General features: G+C 40.5%; 1 protein-coding gene and 1 non-coding gene across 4 annotated transcripts in view; one reads left to right on the top strand and one right to left on the bottom strand.

Moving 5' to 3' along the window:
• LOC121269667 (transferrin receptor protein 1-like) overlaps positions 1-15,012 on the bottom strand; it is a 61,028-nt gene that overhangs the window by 12,983 nt on the left and 33,033 nt on the right. For all 3 annotated transcript variants that reach the window (XM_041174464.1, XM_041174479.1, XM_041174473.1), the window contains exons 7-14: positions 12,572-12,694; positions 9,787-9,882; positions 9,109-9,248; positions 8,288-8,451; positions 7,971-8,087; positions 7,009-7,094; positions 5,168-5,231; positions 2,478-2,545 (exon numbers count right to left, since the gene is read on the bottom strand). In XM_041174464.1, coding sequence (XP_041030398.1) covers positions 2,478-2,545; positions 5,168-5,231; positions 7,009-7,094; positions 7,971-8,087; positions 8,288-8,451; positions 9,109-9,248; positions 9,787-9,882; positions 12,572-12,694 — 858 coding nt within the window. The remainder of the gene's footprint in view (positions 1-2,477; positions 2,546-5,167; positions 5,232-7,008; positions 7,095-7,970; positions 8,088-8,287; positions 8,452-9,108; positions 9,249-9,786; positions 9,883-12,571; positions 12,695-15,012) is intronic.
• On the top strand, positions 11,326-11,444 carry LOC121275560. The gene has a single exon (XR_005942515.1). It is a non-coding gene; the product is annotated as a 5S ribosomal RNA (ribosomal RNA).

Genomic DNA, 15,012 nt, shown 5'->3' with positions numbered 1-15,012 from the left:
ACATTCCCCCCACCGCCCAAGAAGAAAATGCTTGGTCAGAACACACAAGTAAACTACTTGGCAACAGCTCCCTTATAGAAATTAACCATAAAAACCCAGTAATATTAGCCAAGACAAAAGCTGTCACTTTAGTAAAAGGTATATATACCACATAACTTCTCACTCTCTTCCACTCTGCTGTAAAAATCAAAGGAGGTTCATAAATAGGCTGCTTTCTGAAAACAAAGACTTTGGTGGCTTGAGACTGGGTGGCGGCTTCAAATTCACAACTTTTCTCAGCACAGAGCTGGTCTCAGGACATCTTATCCACACAGCTACCACAACTCAGTTAAACATCTTTCCTTAAATATCCTTTTCCCCTTTCATCTCAAACTCCATCGTTCTAAGCACTTCTTTGAACACAACTTTTCCAAAATATAAAAATCTTAGATTTTCCTATTGCCTCCACTTTCAGGTCAAATTAAATTGAATAACTCCCTTGTTTAGTTATGAAACCTTTAAGTTGGAAAAGTCAGTAAACTCTTGACAGCAGGTGTCAGTAATATGCCAAAGAAGTGTGAATTTGCCAGAAAGCAAAAAAAAAGTTCCTACCTATCACGCAATGCAAATTTAAAACCCAACTAATTTACTTGTAAATCCACCTCACCAGAGAGTCTCATTACAAATGCATGTATCTAGCTCCTTTACCTTTCATCACTCAGTTCCCAGACATCTTTACTAACCTTCCCCCAGTTTAATTAATTATGGACACACATACTCACAGCCTTCTTTACAGAATACCATCATATCCCCAAAAATATTTAAAAACCCATCCATCTTCACAATGGGAAGGCGGTGAGCTAGCCGCCTGCTATTTTTTTTAAACAGAAACCCCCACCCCGCCTAACCAAAATCCAGCCCATGGTGTTTTTGGATTTCCAAAGGGCATTCAATAAGGTGCCACATGAAAGGTTACTGCACAAGATAAGTGCTCGTGGTGATATGTTAGCATCGATAGGAGTAAACATGTTGTTTTCAGGTTGGCAAGCTGTAACTAATGGAGTGTCACAGGGATCAAAACTGGGGCCTCAACTACTTACAATTTATGTTACTGATTTGGATGAAGGAACAGACTGTAATGTAGTCAAATCTGAAGATACAAAGGTAGGCAGGAAAGCAAGTGGTGAGGAGAATACAAATAGTTTGCAAAGGGATATAGATAGCTTGAGTGAGTGGGAAAAATACTGGCAGACAGAGAATATTGTGAGGAAATGCAAACTTGTCAACTCCGGCAGAAATAAAAACACAGCATACTACTTAAATGGAGAGTGCCTGCAGAGCTTGGTGGTACAGAAGCATCTGGGTGTCCTTGTGTATGAATCACAAAAAGTTAGCATGCAGATACACCTAGTAATTAGGAAGGCAAATGAAACTTTGGCCTTTATTGCAAGGGGGATGGAGTATAAAAGTAGGAAAGTGTTACAACAACTGTATAGGGCATTGGTGAAACCAAACCTGGAGTACAATGTATAGATTTCATCTCATTACTTAAGGAGGGATATACTTGCATTGGAAGCAGTTCAGAAGGTTCACTAGGCTGATTCCCAAGATAAAAAGGTTGTCTTTTGAGAAAAGGTTGAGCAAGTTGGGCCTATGCTCATTGGAGCTTAGAAGAATGCGGGGTGATCTTGTTGAAACATACAAAATTCTGAAGGGGCCTGACAGGGTAGACCCTGGGAGGATGTTTCCTCTCATGGGGAAATCGAGACCTAGGGGGCATAGTTTAAAAATTAAACGAGGAGGAATTTCTTCTCTGAGGGTTGTTAAACTTTGGAATCGTCTTCCACAAAGAGCAGTGGAGACTGGGCCATTGAATATATTCAAGGCTGAGTTAGACAGACTTTTGATCAACAAGGGAGTTAAGAGTTGTTTGGCGGGGGGGGAGAAAGAGACAGGCAAGAAAGTGAAATTAAGGCCACAATCATATCAGCCAAGATTTTATCAAATGGTAAAGGAAGACTGAAGGGCTGACTGGCCTACTCCTGCTCCTATTTCTTATGATTGCATCATTTAGCATGAAAACTCTGACAAACTCATTTTAAGTGAAATGGGCAGTTTCATTCAAGAATGGCCAAGAGAGATGTTACATATCTTTACTTTAGTGTACTGTTCCATCAAAAGTGCAAAGACTTCAGATTGAGCAACATTGATTTAAATAGGATCATCTTTAAGATGTATTCAGGCAACATCTTTGTGGCAGTTAATATTAGCTCTTATTAAAAATATATAGCATGCTCAAAACCCCAAACGTTTTTATTAAATCAGTCAAGAAGGCAGTCGGGGTCTTTGAGTGCCTTGTACTTGCTTGGCACCATCCTAAGCAGCATTACTGTCAAATTCATAGTCATAGTTCAGGCCCCTTGAAATTAAAGGCAGCAGATGCAGTCTTGAAAACATTAAAAAGGCTACATTAAATCCACATTAAACTTAATTCTTACCATTGAAATAGTTCTTTGAATTAGATCGTGCAACATGGAACTGCCAAACATTTTGAAGTTATCATCTCCTGGAACAGAACATAGACCATGATTAACTCACTTCAGACAAATCTCTCAACTTGTGCTCAAATCCACTTAAGATTTTCCTTCAAAATCAATTCAAAGCCACTGGCAAAAATTTTACCCAAGAAGCTTCTCAAACAGAGTTTAGATTCTCACTGAAAAAATTCTGAGCTCCTGACTGAAAAACTGCGAACACATTTCAATAAAATCATCCCTCCTCTTTACCCGCTGCTGGTTGAATCAAATAAGGAAGTAACTGCACTTTTTAAAAAAAATGAACCATTAACTTAGCACTTTTGATTATGAAAAGACTCACATCCAGTACAGAGATCCCAAACGTCAATTCTGTATCAATTTCAGTAGAAGGTAGTGCGCCTTTTCATACTTATTACAATTCTAAAGATCCCATACATTGAAGTCAGAAGCCCAGGGAAAGTCGATTCTTTTAAACTAGCCAAATCCATAATATAAAAGCCACAACAACAAAACTTGTGGGACTAAAAGAGAAGGTGGGAAAAATATAAGTGAATCTTACATGAAAGACTTTAAATTAACCAAAGATTCAGGTATTTTGCGGAAATAGATATGAAATTGGCTGAAGGTAGAAAACAAATGCAAAATGGCTACAGAAGTTATGTCAGGGTGGGAAGAAGTATTGCTTGAGGTGCCCAAGGCTTGGTGTGTGATTCACCACTGTTTCAATTTATATCACTGAGCTGGACTCAATCTCAATGCAAATGGATTAAATCTATAGACTGATTCCAGACTAGGAGCTGCAGTGAATTCAAAGGAGGCAAGTGGGATAGTTATTGCTAGACGAAATACTTGTGTGCACATAGCAACGGTAGACAAGAGTTAAAATAATGCAAGAAAAATGGGAGACCAGGAATGGCACTGAGAAAAGATTAATTTGAACGAGTTATGAAATTTACTAGATTTTAACCAAATCAGGCATTCAACATGTCCAATCAATGCAGAGCAGCAATAAACAAAGTCAATAGAACTGAACCAAAACAGTAAAAGGAAGTCATAATCAAACTGTACATTTTTATGGCCAGACCGCAATTATGAATTCCACATCAAATTTTGGTCACTGGAGGCAAAGGCAAATGCAAAGGAGAGCTTCAAACCTAAACAGGTTTGTGTCCTGTGGAAAGACAGGAGGGACTTGGACTTCACCCAGGAAAAGAATCAGAATTGCTAATGATGTACAAGGCCCATAGAAGAATAGAAACAGGGTCAGTCTACAGTGTTATTTCCAATTAAATTGCAAGAACAAGACAGGGAAATAAAGGTATAGAACATTAAAAAGTTAATGACCAATGTTAGTACATTTTCCAGTGTTCAGGGTATGAAATGTACAACTAGATGAAGTAGTGGGAGCAAAAACTCTGGCACCGTGTGAGGAACTATTTAAGATGCCCTTGTCGCATCCAAAAGAACTTTTTGAAGAATGAATTAAGATGGGCTGATTGGTCCTCCATGGCCTTCCTCAGCGTTAATTGTCTTTTGAATGAAAATGGTCTATTTTACTTTTATGCTCTAAAGAAAACTGGGAATGGCTGTCACATCATTTTGTGCCGTGGAACCATGTTCAATCGGAACTAGAACAAAAAACCTAAGCAAGACTATAAATATATTTTGGAGTTGGCTGCAGAAAGATGAAAATATAAACAGGCAGATTTCTGTATTGATCACCTTAACCCATTAAAATGTCAAATGGTGGCTGGCTTAATGCAGGTGATGACTATCTCAAATTTTCAATTAAAACATTACAACAGAACACAGGAGCTTAGGAAGTTTCTCAAATGTAGATTTGGATGGGGAAAGGAGGAAAGAAGCATCAGATAAATAAGAGGATGTTATTTCCATCAGGCAACCGGCACTGTTAAGATTTAGTTCGAATCTGGTTTCCACCCTCCCGCCCTTTTACTACCAAGTACTCAAATATGTCTTCCTAATGTGAAGGTATTGAGATTCCCAGAGAGTATTACTACAACCCTGGTCAATATTTGTATATACTGCATAAGTCAACATCTTACCTTCTGCTCCCCTGCTATAAAAATTGGGAATAAAAAAATTTACTGGCTGCGTTTAAAGCTTATTAACAAATACAAGATGTGGTCTGATACAGCATGGTACAGAAGCACACAGAAGGCTATATATGATTCATCATTTATGAGTTATCAGGTTTCAGCCGCAACTACTCTTCGTCACAACGGTGCATGTCAAGCAAACACAAGACCAGTCACATCTGTGGTACTTCAAAGTCAAGAGGATGAGAATATTCACCATCCAGTTTTAAATATGAATGACCAGAGGTTACTGATGTTCTGCCTACTGAGCCAATTAATGAAGTCATTATAAATGTACTTTGCTCTTTGCAGGTCAAACAACACAATTAATTCACTTCCAAAATGCGTTTGGGATATGCCCTCTACACAATACATGCTACCCTAGGATTAACTAACAGATCGCAATGAAATTCCTCTCATCTAACCTCAGTGCAATATGCCATCCAACAATCCAGCTCAGCACCAGGCAGGTTCAAATGCTGAAGAACCAATTTTTCAACAATGCTTACCCATTTATTTACTCTCAAGAACGAAACAACATTGTTGACTTACCCAGCACTGCTCTGTCAAGGCTAAAGTAGGCACAGACCTTCAGATGCAACACAGACATGTATCCCTGAAGGGAAAGGACATCAGTTAAACTGACTTATGGTGACATCCCAAGGCAAAGCCTGCTTTCTTGTTTACATCCCTCACCACTCTATTCACAAAATGGACAATACAAATGGCAGAGATCTCCTTAAGTATTATTATGGGGATTAGATACCTTTCAAAAGTTAATATCTTACCATCCCTCCATATGCCAAGTGCTCCCCTATCCCCATTTCCTAGATGATGTACTAGAAATGGCAGCTTAAAATGAAAACTTTGGGCCAGGTCTGCCAGTCATAGTCCAAAAATTAAGTTCCAGGACATTACAACAGGAATTACTCAGGGTACTGTTCTAGGCTCAACAATCTTCAGCTGCTTCAATGACTTTCCTTCCATCATAAGGCCAGAAGAGGGGATGTTCGCTGATGATCGTACAATGTTTAGCACCATTCGTGACTCTTCAGATACTGAAGCAGTCCGCGTACAAATGCAGCAAGGCCTGGACAACATCCAGGCTTAGTCTGACAAGTGGCAAATAACATTCGTGCCACACAAGTGAGAATCTAACCATCCGCCCTTGACAATCAATGGCATTACCGTCACTGAATCCCCCACTATCAACATCCTGGGGGGTTACCATTGACCAGAAACTGAACTGGACTAGTCATATAAATACTGCAGCTACAAGAGCAGGTCAGAGGGTAGGAATCCTGCGGTGGGTAACTCACCCCCTGACTCCCAAAAGCCTGCCCACCATCTACAAGCCATAAGTCAAGAGTGTGATGGGATACTCTCCACTTGCCTATCTATTAACATGTGCTCAGAAGATTCCAATAAATAAAGCTTTTATTTTTTTCTTTATCCTTTCATGGGGTGTGGGCATCACTGGCAAGGCCAGGATTTGTTGCCCATCCCTAGTTGCCCTCGAACCAAGCGGCTTGCTAGGCCATTTCAGTTCAAAGGGCAGTAAAAAGTCAACCACATTGGCCAGACCGGATAAGGGTGGCAGATGGGTTTTTACAACAATTGATGATAGCTTCATGGTCACTATTACTGAGATTAGCTTTATATTCAAGATTTTGTTAATTGAATTCAAATTCCACCAGCTGCTGTGGTGAGATTTCAATCCATGTCCCCAGGGCATTAGCTTGAGCCTCTGATTTACTAGTTCAGTAGCATTATTACTATGTCACTGTCTCCCCTTAACTTTGTTACACTGAAGTTCCTAAAAGCAAATGAGACTCAAAAGCAATTTTTCAACAAGAGCAAGGGCAAGCACTTGGGCGTTGGTGAATTAAACAGAATGCTCATTTTACTGCTGTTTTACAAACACAATGCACAAACCCAGTAGAAATTAAATTTTTTTGTGTTCACCCAAATGAGAAAGACTAGATAGAACGCACGGGGATGTTTAACATATGGAGGAAATTTTTTTGGAGCAAGAAAAGCATTACCATTACATTTTTGCAATGTTTTAATATTTTCAAAATGAAGATTTGACTTTTGTATTTGTTCTTGCGATAAGGATGACATTAGCAGACCAACAGTACTATCCTTTAGTACTGAGAAGTGGTAGTCAGCTTTCTTCTTAAAGCAACTGCGTTACAACTGAGTGACTTGCTAGGAATAATGCTCCTTTAAAACATATTGGAAAAATAAGACCAAGCTATTTCAAAATATATTTTTATATATAAAACAAAGAAGTTTTGAGTGACCCGGTGTCCATCTCAAACAGTTGTGGATTTGAAGTAATCTATTCACAAAGATCAGTATGGTCAAGCAATTCTTCAAAACTTTCCTACCTCTAGCCACTCTGTTGCTCCAATTGTTCCAAAATCACCACCACTCCAGCTTGCAAAGATAATGCTTCTTCTCGGTCTGAAACCATCTATGTAGCAAAACAGACAGCATTAAACAACCACAGGAAATTTACCAGTTAACATCAAAACATCTGGTATCTTGCGATGCACATGTAACTTGGCTCTCAGTAGCCTGAACAGATGCAAATAATATTGTACTGAATATGTATCACACTGGTTTCAATATGAGTGGAGTAAACAGATTCAAGTCAAGTCTGCAACTGCAGCAATGGAACTGAACAGTGAAAGGGGGCAGAAAATGAAGGCAGTTCCCAGTCCCTATGGCAATCCAGGTGGTTGTTGCTGAAAAGTACACATGAGTACCAAGTGAAATCTGGCTACAATGCCACGCTCCTTTTCTCCTACTCACAAATGGGAGCAATACTGCCATTCATGGAACTGAGCCTCCTCATAGGCAAAACGTACGGAGACAGAAAATTGAGCAACTAGGCTTGCGGACTTTCTCTAACCCCACCCACAAGCAGTCATGTGATGTTTATTCTGCTAAACTGAAGAAAGTGGATACAAATGCAGTTTGCTTAAATTTTGGAGTTATACCTTAAAGTGTATGTTAAGTTTAACTGATTTTCCATAAAGGAAAGTATTTTTGATCCAACCGAAGTTTGATTTTATAATTCCTATTTATTCAAATCATCTATGCCATACATCTACGCTTAAAAGACAACATTTTCAAAGTGGACACTAATTATTTGACAACTGTGACAACAAAGCATATCCTCACCATCTGGATCAATATTTTAACCTTCAAGACATTTAGTAATAATGTACACATTTTCTGTTTCTGCATGAATTGTTTTATGCAGGCATGGTATTTCACCCTTGTCCCTATACAGCTTGTACGATCCACTGGATTTTCATGTCCCAGGAATGATCTCTATTCTCACCTTCAACCATCGTGGAGAAGACTCTAGACAGCTCCAATAGCAAGGCAGTTCCCACTCCAGACTCTGCTGCACCAGGTCCATAGGAGTCACGCTGAGCGCCAATCACAACATAATGATCTAAGTGAAAGGAAAAAAACCTAAGATTTTAAAGAAGGCAGGTGCATTATGTTGGGAAACCTACATATTCAAGAAATAAAAGTTAGCCCAGATCACAATCACATCTAAATCTGCACTGGTTATTGGAAAATTGCCAAACTAAAGTCACAAGCAAGGTATTGCTAGATATTAGCATTATATAAATTTAAATGGCATCTTACCTGATTCTTCTAAACCCTTAACAACGCCAAAGACATTGTGCATTTCTCTCACTTGTTCAACATTATTCACTTCCAACATTACTTCTTCATCATCATTAGCAAACCCTGGCCCAAGTTTGGATGCCGAGCTGTCCCAAATTGAAGCATCAACACCACCCATTTTACTAAAAACAAAAGACACCCTACAGGTTACTAAGAGAACATAGACTTCAATTTAAAATATTTTTTGCATAATCAAAAGTAGGTAAATCTAGATGGGCCTATTAGGTATAGAAAGCCTGCAGGGCTGATCGTTTCTGAAATGCAACCAATGTCAGTTTTGATAAGAAGGTTAAGAATCGTGAATACACAGCACAAATAGAGAGAGCAATACGAACAGGTTTTTAAGCAAACCACTGCACTAACATGTTTAAAGCTGTAAATATGTCACATAAGTAAAGCTGGCTCCTGACAGATCAGTAGGCAGTATGTTGCTGAACCATGCAGACCAGAAAGCTCTGAAGTTCAACCCTCCTCAGTGCCAGGTTAGCTGATCATTGTCAAGAAAAACAAAAAAGTCCCAGCAACCTTGCTTGAAGAAACTGATTGAATAGGGACAGAGAATTCTAAAACATTATTGAATGCGTTATCAGAGATCATTCTAGTCATCTGTGTTTAACAAAGAGAGGCTGCAACAACTACTGAATGAAGTTGAGGGGAAAATCAAGTCAAAATGAAAATGAAGACCGTAGGAATGCAAGTAACTTGGTGTATGTTATCCCGCCTACAATTTCCAATACTTCCAAAAACAACTAATTTCTTGGGCTAAATTGTATATTTACCTGAGAAGATAAATGGCAGCATTTGCACTAATTGAGTGAGATAAAATTCCAGGAAGTCCTGATGATTTAGTTGGGGGAAACTGTGTGTGATTGAAGGACGGAAATCCAGGAGTCCGGGGATCACCTAAGCCCAAGTGTACCTTTGGGGGGGGAAAAAGTATACTTGTTAATGATACACAGCCACCAAAATGATTGGCTACTTAAGGACAGTGAAAATAAACATTTTACAAGGAAGTGTGTTGGATTGTACATGAATGACAATAATGAACTTCGATTTTTGGGTGAATTTTTTTTTTAGCCTTTCAGGTTGATTTTTAAAAATTCATTCATTGGATGTGGGTGCCGCTGGCTAGACCAGCATTTATTGCCCATTCCTAATTGCCCTTATTCAGAGGTTGTTAAGAATAACCACAGTGCTATGGATCTGAAGTCACACGCAGGCTCAGATTTCTTTCCCTAAAAGGATATTAGTGAACCAAATGGTTTTTTAAACGACAATCCGGATGTTTCATCGTCACTATTACTGATAGTATCTTTTTATTCCAAACTTTTTAATTAATCACATTCAAATCCCACCAGATGCCCTGATGGGATTTGAACTAATTTCTCCGGAGCATTAGTTCAGGATTACTAGTACAGGACCATTATCACCATGCTACCTTTCCTGTATATACTTACATGTCCAAACATAGCTATTTCTCTATTCAGATCATAATCTTTGGGATCAGGATAGATTAGAACACCTCCAGCTTTCATCTTCTCAGCATTAGAAACCTTAAAAAGAAAAGTTATTAATAGCTTCACTACCACCAGATAATCAATTTGCAACTTTTGATCACGTGGGATATTAATTTATTACTGAAAGATCTTCCTAGGTGGTGTTCTTGGGTGTGTGGTGCAGGGCAAATCTAATAGGGAAAGGGACCCAGAGATTAGAATCCAAATTACCTTTGGTTCTTTGCAATTCTCAATGCCCAAAATCCTCCCTCTCCCAGCTTATGAACATCAGTTTCCTCCCTTATCTATCCACAATACTTCTGTGCCCTTAGGACAGCCCACCTGCTGTCAATTGGTTCTTATCTGTATGTATCCAACAGTTAAGTGCTGTTTATCTGCTCAAGAGTAAATGGATAGGGAAAAAAACAGATTGGGATTCAATTTCCTGATGTACATTCCCTGGATACAGGAATGCAGAAGAAATTTTTAGAGCATCATTAATGACTTTACTGACTGTAAATAAGTTTCCTTAAACATTATGGCAATACTAAAAATATGTCCATTTGTCATCTTAATGCGCCAGTTTATTCCTTACAAATTCCCTCAACCAGTTATAAAGTCTATAAATTTCTTACACTATTGTACATTCTACCACTAGTGCTAACGCACCTTACTCAGCATCACCTGACTTCATATTTGTTACAGGGTAACTCCTTGTGTTTCAGCCAACCCTGGTTCACAGAATCTGCTTTGTTCTTTTGAAGAAGATTGCACCACAAGTTGGTCTGTTTCTTAAGCTTGAGTTATATATAAAATTAAACTCTAGCACAAGATCAATAGGAAGTTAGAAGAGAAGTGAAGCAGAAAATTTTAACAGGGTCCACCTGCTTATTCAATTCGTGTTTTCTTGGATACAATTATACTTCCCAAAATTCATGAACATGAATGACAATGCAAAAACCTCATAGCACATTGGCATAATTTTCTTTCTCCTCCCACCCAACCCTTTGAAGGCTGGTTACATATCAAAAATTGTTATTTTCACTGTTCTTTACAACACAGTATTCATACATCATGGGGAAATCAGAGGCTGCCAGCAAAATTTATCCAAAGAAATGCAAAGCATTCAGAATTTCACTGAAATTTCATTCAGAATCTTACAACTGGCAGGATATATGGTAAGGATTCAACTGCAAGGTCATGGCTGATCTGTGACCTAACCCTATCATAGCCCCATAAAGCCAAACACCCTTGGATAATAAAAATCCATCAACCTCAAATTTGAAACTATTTCATCTAGCATCAATTGCTGCTTGCAGAACAGTGTTCCAAACTTCTACACATGCAGGGTGCTTGGCCTAAATAGCTAAGTGGTTATGGTACTGGGCTTGTAACCCCAAGATCAAGAGTTCAAATCTCACAGTGGCAAACTATGAAACAATGTAACTTCATCTGAAACAGATGGAAATGTGTTTGTACTCGAAAGAGTTACAGGAATTGGCCTACGGCCATACTAGTCTGAAAACGCCCGATCTCGTCTGATCTCGGAAGCTAAGCAGACTCAGGCCTGGTTAGTACTTGAATGGGAGACTGCCTGGGAATACCAGGTGCAGTAGGCTTGCTTGGCCTAAATAGCCAAGTGGTTATGGTACTGGGTTTGTAACCCCAAGATCAAGAGTTCAAATCTCACAATGGCAAACTATGAAACAATGTAACTTCATCTGAAACAGATGGAAATGGGTTTGTACTCAAAAGAGTTACACATGCAGGGTGTAAGTGTTTCTTCATTTCATTCCTGAAAAGTCTGGCTGTAATTTTTGGACTAGGCAGGCTTATTTTTCAATGATGTATAAAGTTCTGTGCTGTACAGAATAGTTAAAACACAGTAATTTTAGATATGTAGCCAGTCTTCATAGAAGGAAAATGATGCTTATATGGTATGAGGTCTTCACAGTGTCATTCATGTTCATTAATCTTACAAGATATAATTGTATCCATGAAAATACTTATTGAATAAGATGGACTCTAAACTGTTCTGCTTCACTTGCTGTTTAAATTATAACTTTCAACTTCCTAATGATCTTGCATGAGGATTTCATTTCATTTAAGTCAAGTTTAATAAAAATGGATGAACTTATGATGCAATCCAGTTAAAAAGGAACAAGGGGAATTTCTGCACTGGAGCTGGATGAAATAGGTTGTCTAATCTCTTCCCATAATTTAATCCAGCTATCATTCTGATGAACCTATGCTACACTTCCTCCAAACATCAATATATCAGTCTTAAGACATGGTGTGCAGAACTGCTCACATTATTCGTGGTGTAGTGGAAGTAGGGCTTTGCATAGCTGAACCACGACTTCCACCCCTTGTATAAAGGATAACATTCCGTTTGCTTTTTGGATTATTTTCTGTACCTGTTCATGACATTTTAATGATTGATGGGCCTAGATGCCAAAGTCTCTTTGGACCTCCACTGCTTCTAGCTTTTCCACATTTAAAGTGCACTCTGTCCTTTTAAGGTAGAAAGCAGATGACTTCATATCGAAATCCATTTGCCACAGTTTAATATGTCTCAATACACTGCTTACAATGCCACCTATCTGACTCACCAGCAAACTTAGATATTTAGCTTTCTATCCCATCATCTAAGTTATTAATAAATATGATACATGTGGTCCAGTAACACAGGCAAAAAGAAAGGTTAAGTTAACTGTGTTTAATTAACATTCTCCAGAACATGTACCTTCTCAGCAAAATTAATCTTTCCCGCACGAACAATGACAACACTGCCATTGACTGCCACGTTGTTGCTGCTCAAACTGTCAAAATCTTCTTTAGTTCCATAGTTGGCATATACTAGTTTGCCCTGAAACAGAACACAGAATGCATTAGTTGAAGTATGAGGCATTGAAGGTTCAGTATTCAATCTGCACCCACCCTTGCTGCCAAGAATTGAGATTCTCAATGTTGGCAGAACTCAGGAAAAAAAGCAAGAAAGCATCATATCACTGATTTGAGATATTGGTAGTGAAGGATCAATAGTTGCACAGCTTTAATAAATGTAGTTATAATTCAAATTACACTTTTAAGAAAAAATATTCATATTTTCAGGTGCCTCAAAAAAAGTGGCAGAGCGGGACTAACTGGGTTGCTAATTGAAAGCGCTGGCACAAACTTGATGGGCAGAATGGCCTTGTCCTCATGCCATATTATTCTATGATTACATTACAGAATTAGTAACAAAAAACTTCAGCAAACCTAGAAAGTGAATCATTTGAAAACAAAAGTGAGGTGCCTATTCAAAACATCGGTTCAGGCCAGAGTGGATCTCTGCTGAAAACCAGAATGGCTAGGACAGAGTTGGTGTGTAAAATTAAACATCAATACAAAAGGGAAGGAAGAAATTCCAGAGGAAATTTTAAAAAATCATTTACTGAAACCAAATAACAATCAGCACCAGGTGGAACAATGAGGGTGATTTCAGAACTATTACAAGTCAGTGGAAATGTTAATAAATAGAATTTCTTTCGCAATGCCACCTACTGGCTCAGAAACATGAGGGTGTGGGACTGCCAACACTGAAGTTTCTATAAGAAACACCAGCATAAATTTTCAATGCAGTGTGGAATCTACACAAAATTTAATGAAATGTAAATATACTCCAGTGCAACCTTTAGAACTCCATCTTATGGACAAGATACTCCATTGTCATTTATCTTACAATTCAACAGAAAGAGAGAGGGGCAGACAGAGAGAGAGAGAGAGAGAGAGAGGGGCAGACAGAGAGAGAGAGAGAGAGAGAGAGGGGCAGACAGAGAGAGAGAGAGAGAGAGAGAGGGGCAGACAGAGAGAGAGAGAGAGAGAGAGAGGGGCAGACAGAGAGAGAGAGAGAGAGAGAGAGGGGCAGACAGAGAGAGAGAGAGAGAGAGAGAGGGGCAGACAGAGAGAGAGAGAGAGAGAGAGAGGGGCAGACAGAGAGAGAGAGAGAGAGAGAGGGGCAGACAGAGAGAGAGAGAGAGAGAGAGAGGGGCAGACAGAGAGAGAGAGAGAGAGAGAGAGGGGCAGACAGAGAGAGAGAGAGAGAGAGAGAGGGGCAGACAGAGAGAGAGAGAGAGAGGGGCAGACAGAGAGAGAGAGAGAGAGAGGGGCAGACAGAGAGAGAGAGAGAGAGAGGGGCAGACAGAGAGAGAGAGGGGCAGACAGAGAGAGAGAGGGGCAGACAGAGAGAGAGAGGGGCAGACAGAGAGAGAGAGGGGCAGACAGAGAGAGAGAGGGGCAGACAGAGAGAGAGAGGGGCAGACAGAGAGAGAGAGGGGCAGACAGAGAGAGAGAGGGGCAGACAGAGAGAGAGAGGGGCAGACAGAGAGAGAGAGGGGCAGACAGAGAGAGAGAGGGGCAGACAGAGAGAGAGAGGGGCAGACAGAGAGAGAGAGGGGCAGACAGAGAGAGAGAGGGGCAGACAGAGAGAGAGAGGGGCAGACAGAGAGAGAGAGGGGCAGACAGAGAGAGAGAGGGGCAGACAGAGAGAGAGAGGGGCAGACAGAGAGAGAGAGGGGCAGACAGAGAGAGAGAGGGGCAGACAGAGAGAGAGAGGGGCAGACAGAGAGAGAGAGGGGCAGACAGAGAGAGAGAGGGGCAGACAGAGAGAGAGAGGGGCAGACAGAGAGAGAGAGGGGCAGACAGAGAGAGAGAGGGGCAGACAGAGAGAGAGAGGGGCAGACAGAGAGAGAGAGGGGCAGACAGAGAGAGAGAGGGGCAGACAGAGAGAGAGAGGGGCAGACAGAGAGAGAGAGGGGCAGACAGAGAGAGAGAGGGGCAGACAGAGAGAGAGAGGGGCAGACAGAGAGAGAGAGGGGCAGACAGAGAGAGAGAGGGGCAGACAGAGAGAGAGAGGGGCAGACAGAGAGAGAGAGGGGCAGACAGAGAGAGAGAGGGGCAGACAGAGAGAGAGAGGGGCAGACAGAGAGAGAGAGGGGCAGACAGAGAGAGAGAGGGGCAGACAGAGAGAGAGAGGGGCAGACAGAGAGAGAGAGGGGCAGACAGAGAGAGAGAGGGGCAGACAGAGAGAGAGAGGGGCAGACAGAGAGAGAGAGGGGCAGACAGAGAGAGAGAGGGGCAGACAGAGAGAGAGAGGGGCAGACAGAGAGAGAGAGGGGCAGACAGAGAGAGAGAGGGGCAGACAGA

The sequence above is a fragment of the Carcharodon carcharias genome, chromosome 2, assembly GCF_017639515.1.
Source record: "Carcharodon carcharias isolate sCarCar2 chromosome 2, sCarCar2.pri, whole genome shotgun sequence".
Classification (NCBI taxonomy): Eukaryota; Metazoa; Chordata; class Chondrichthyes; order Lamniformes; family Lamnidae; genus Carcharodon; species Carcharodon carcharias.
Note: the sequence above shows the minus strand (reverse complement) of the source record. Positions and strands in the feature narration are given on the sequence as shown.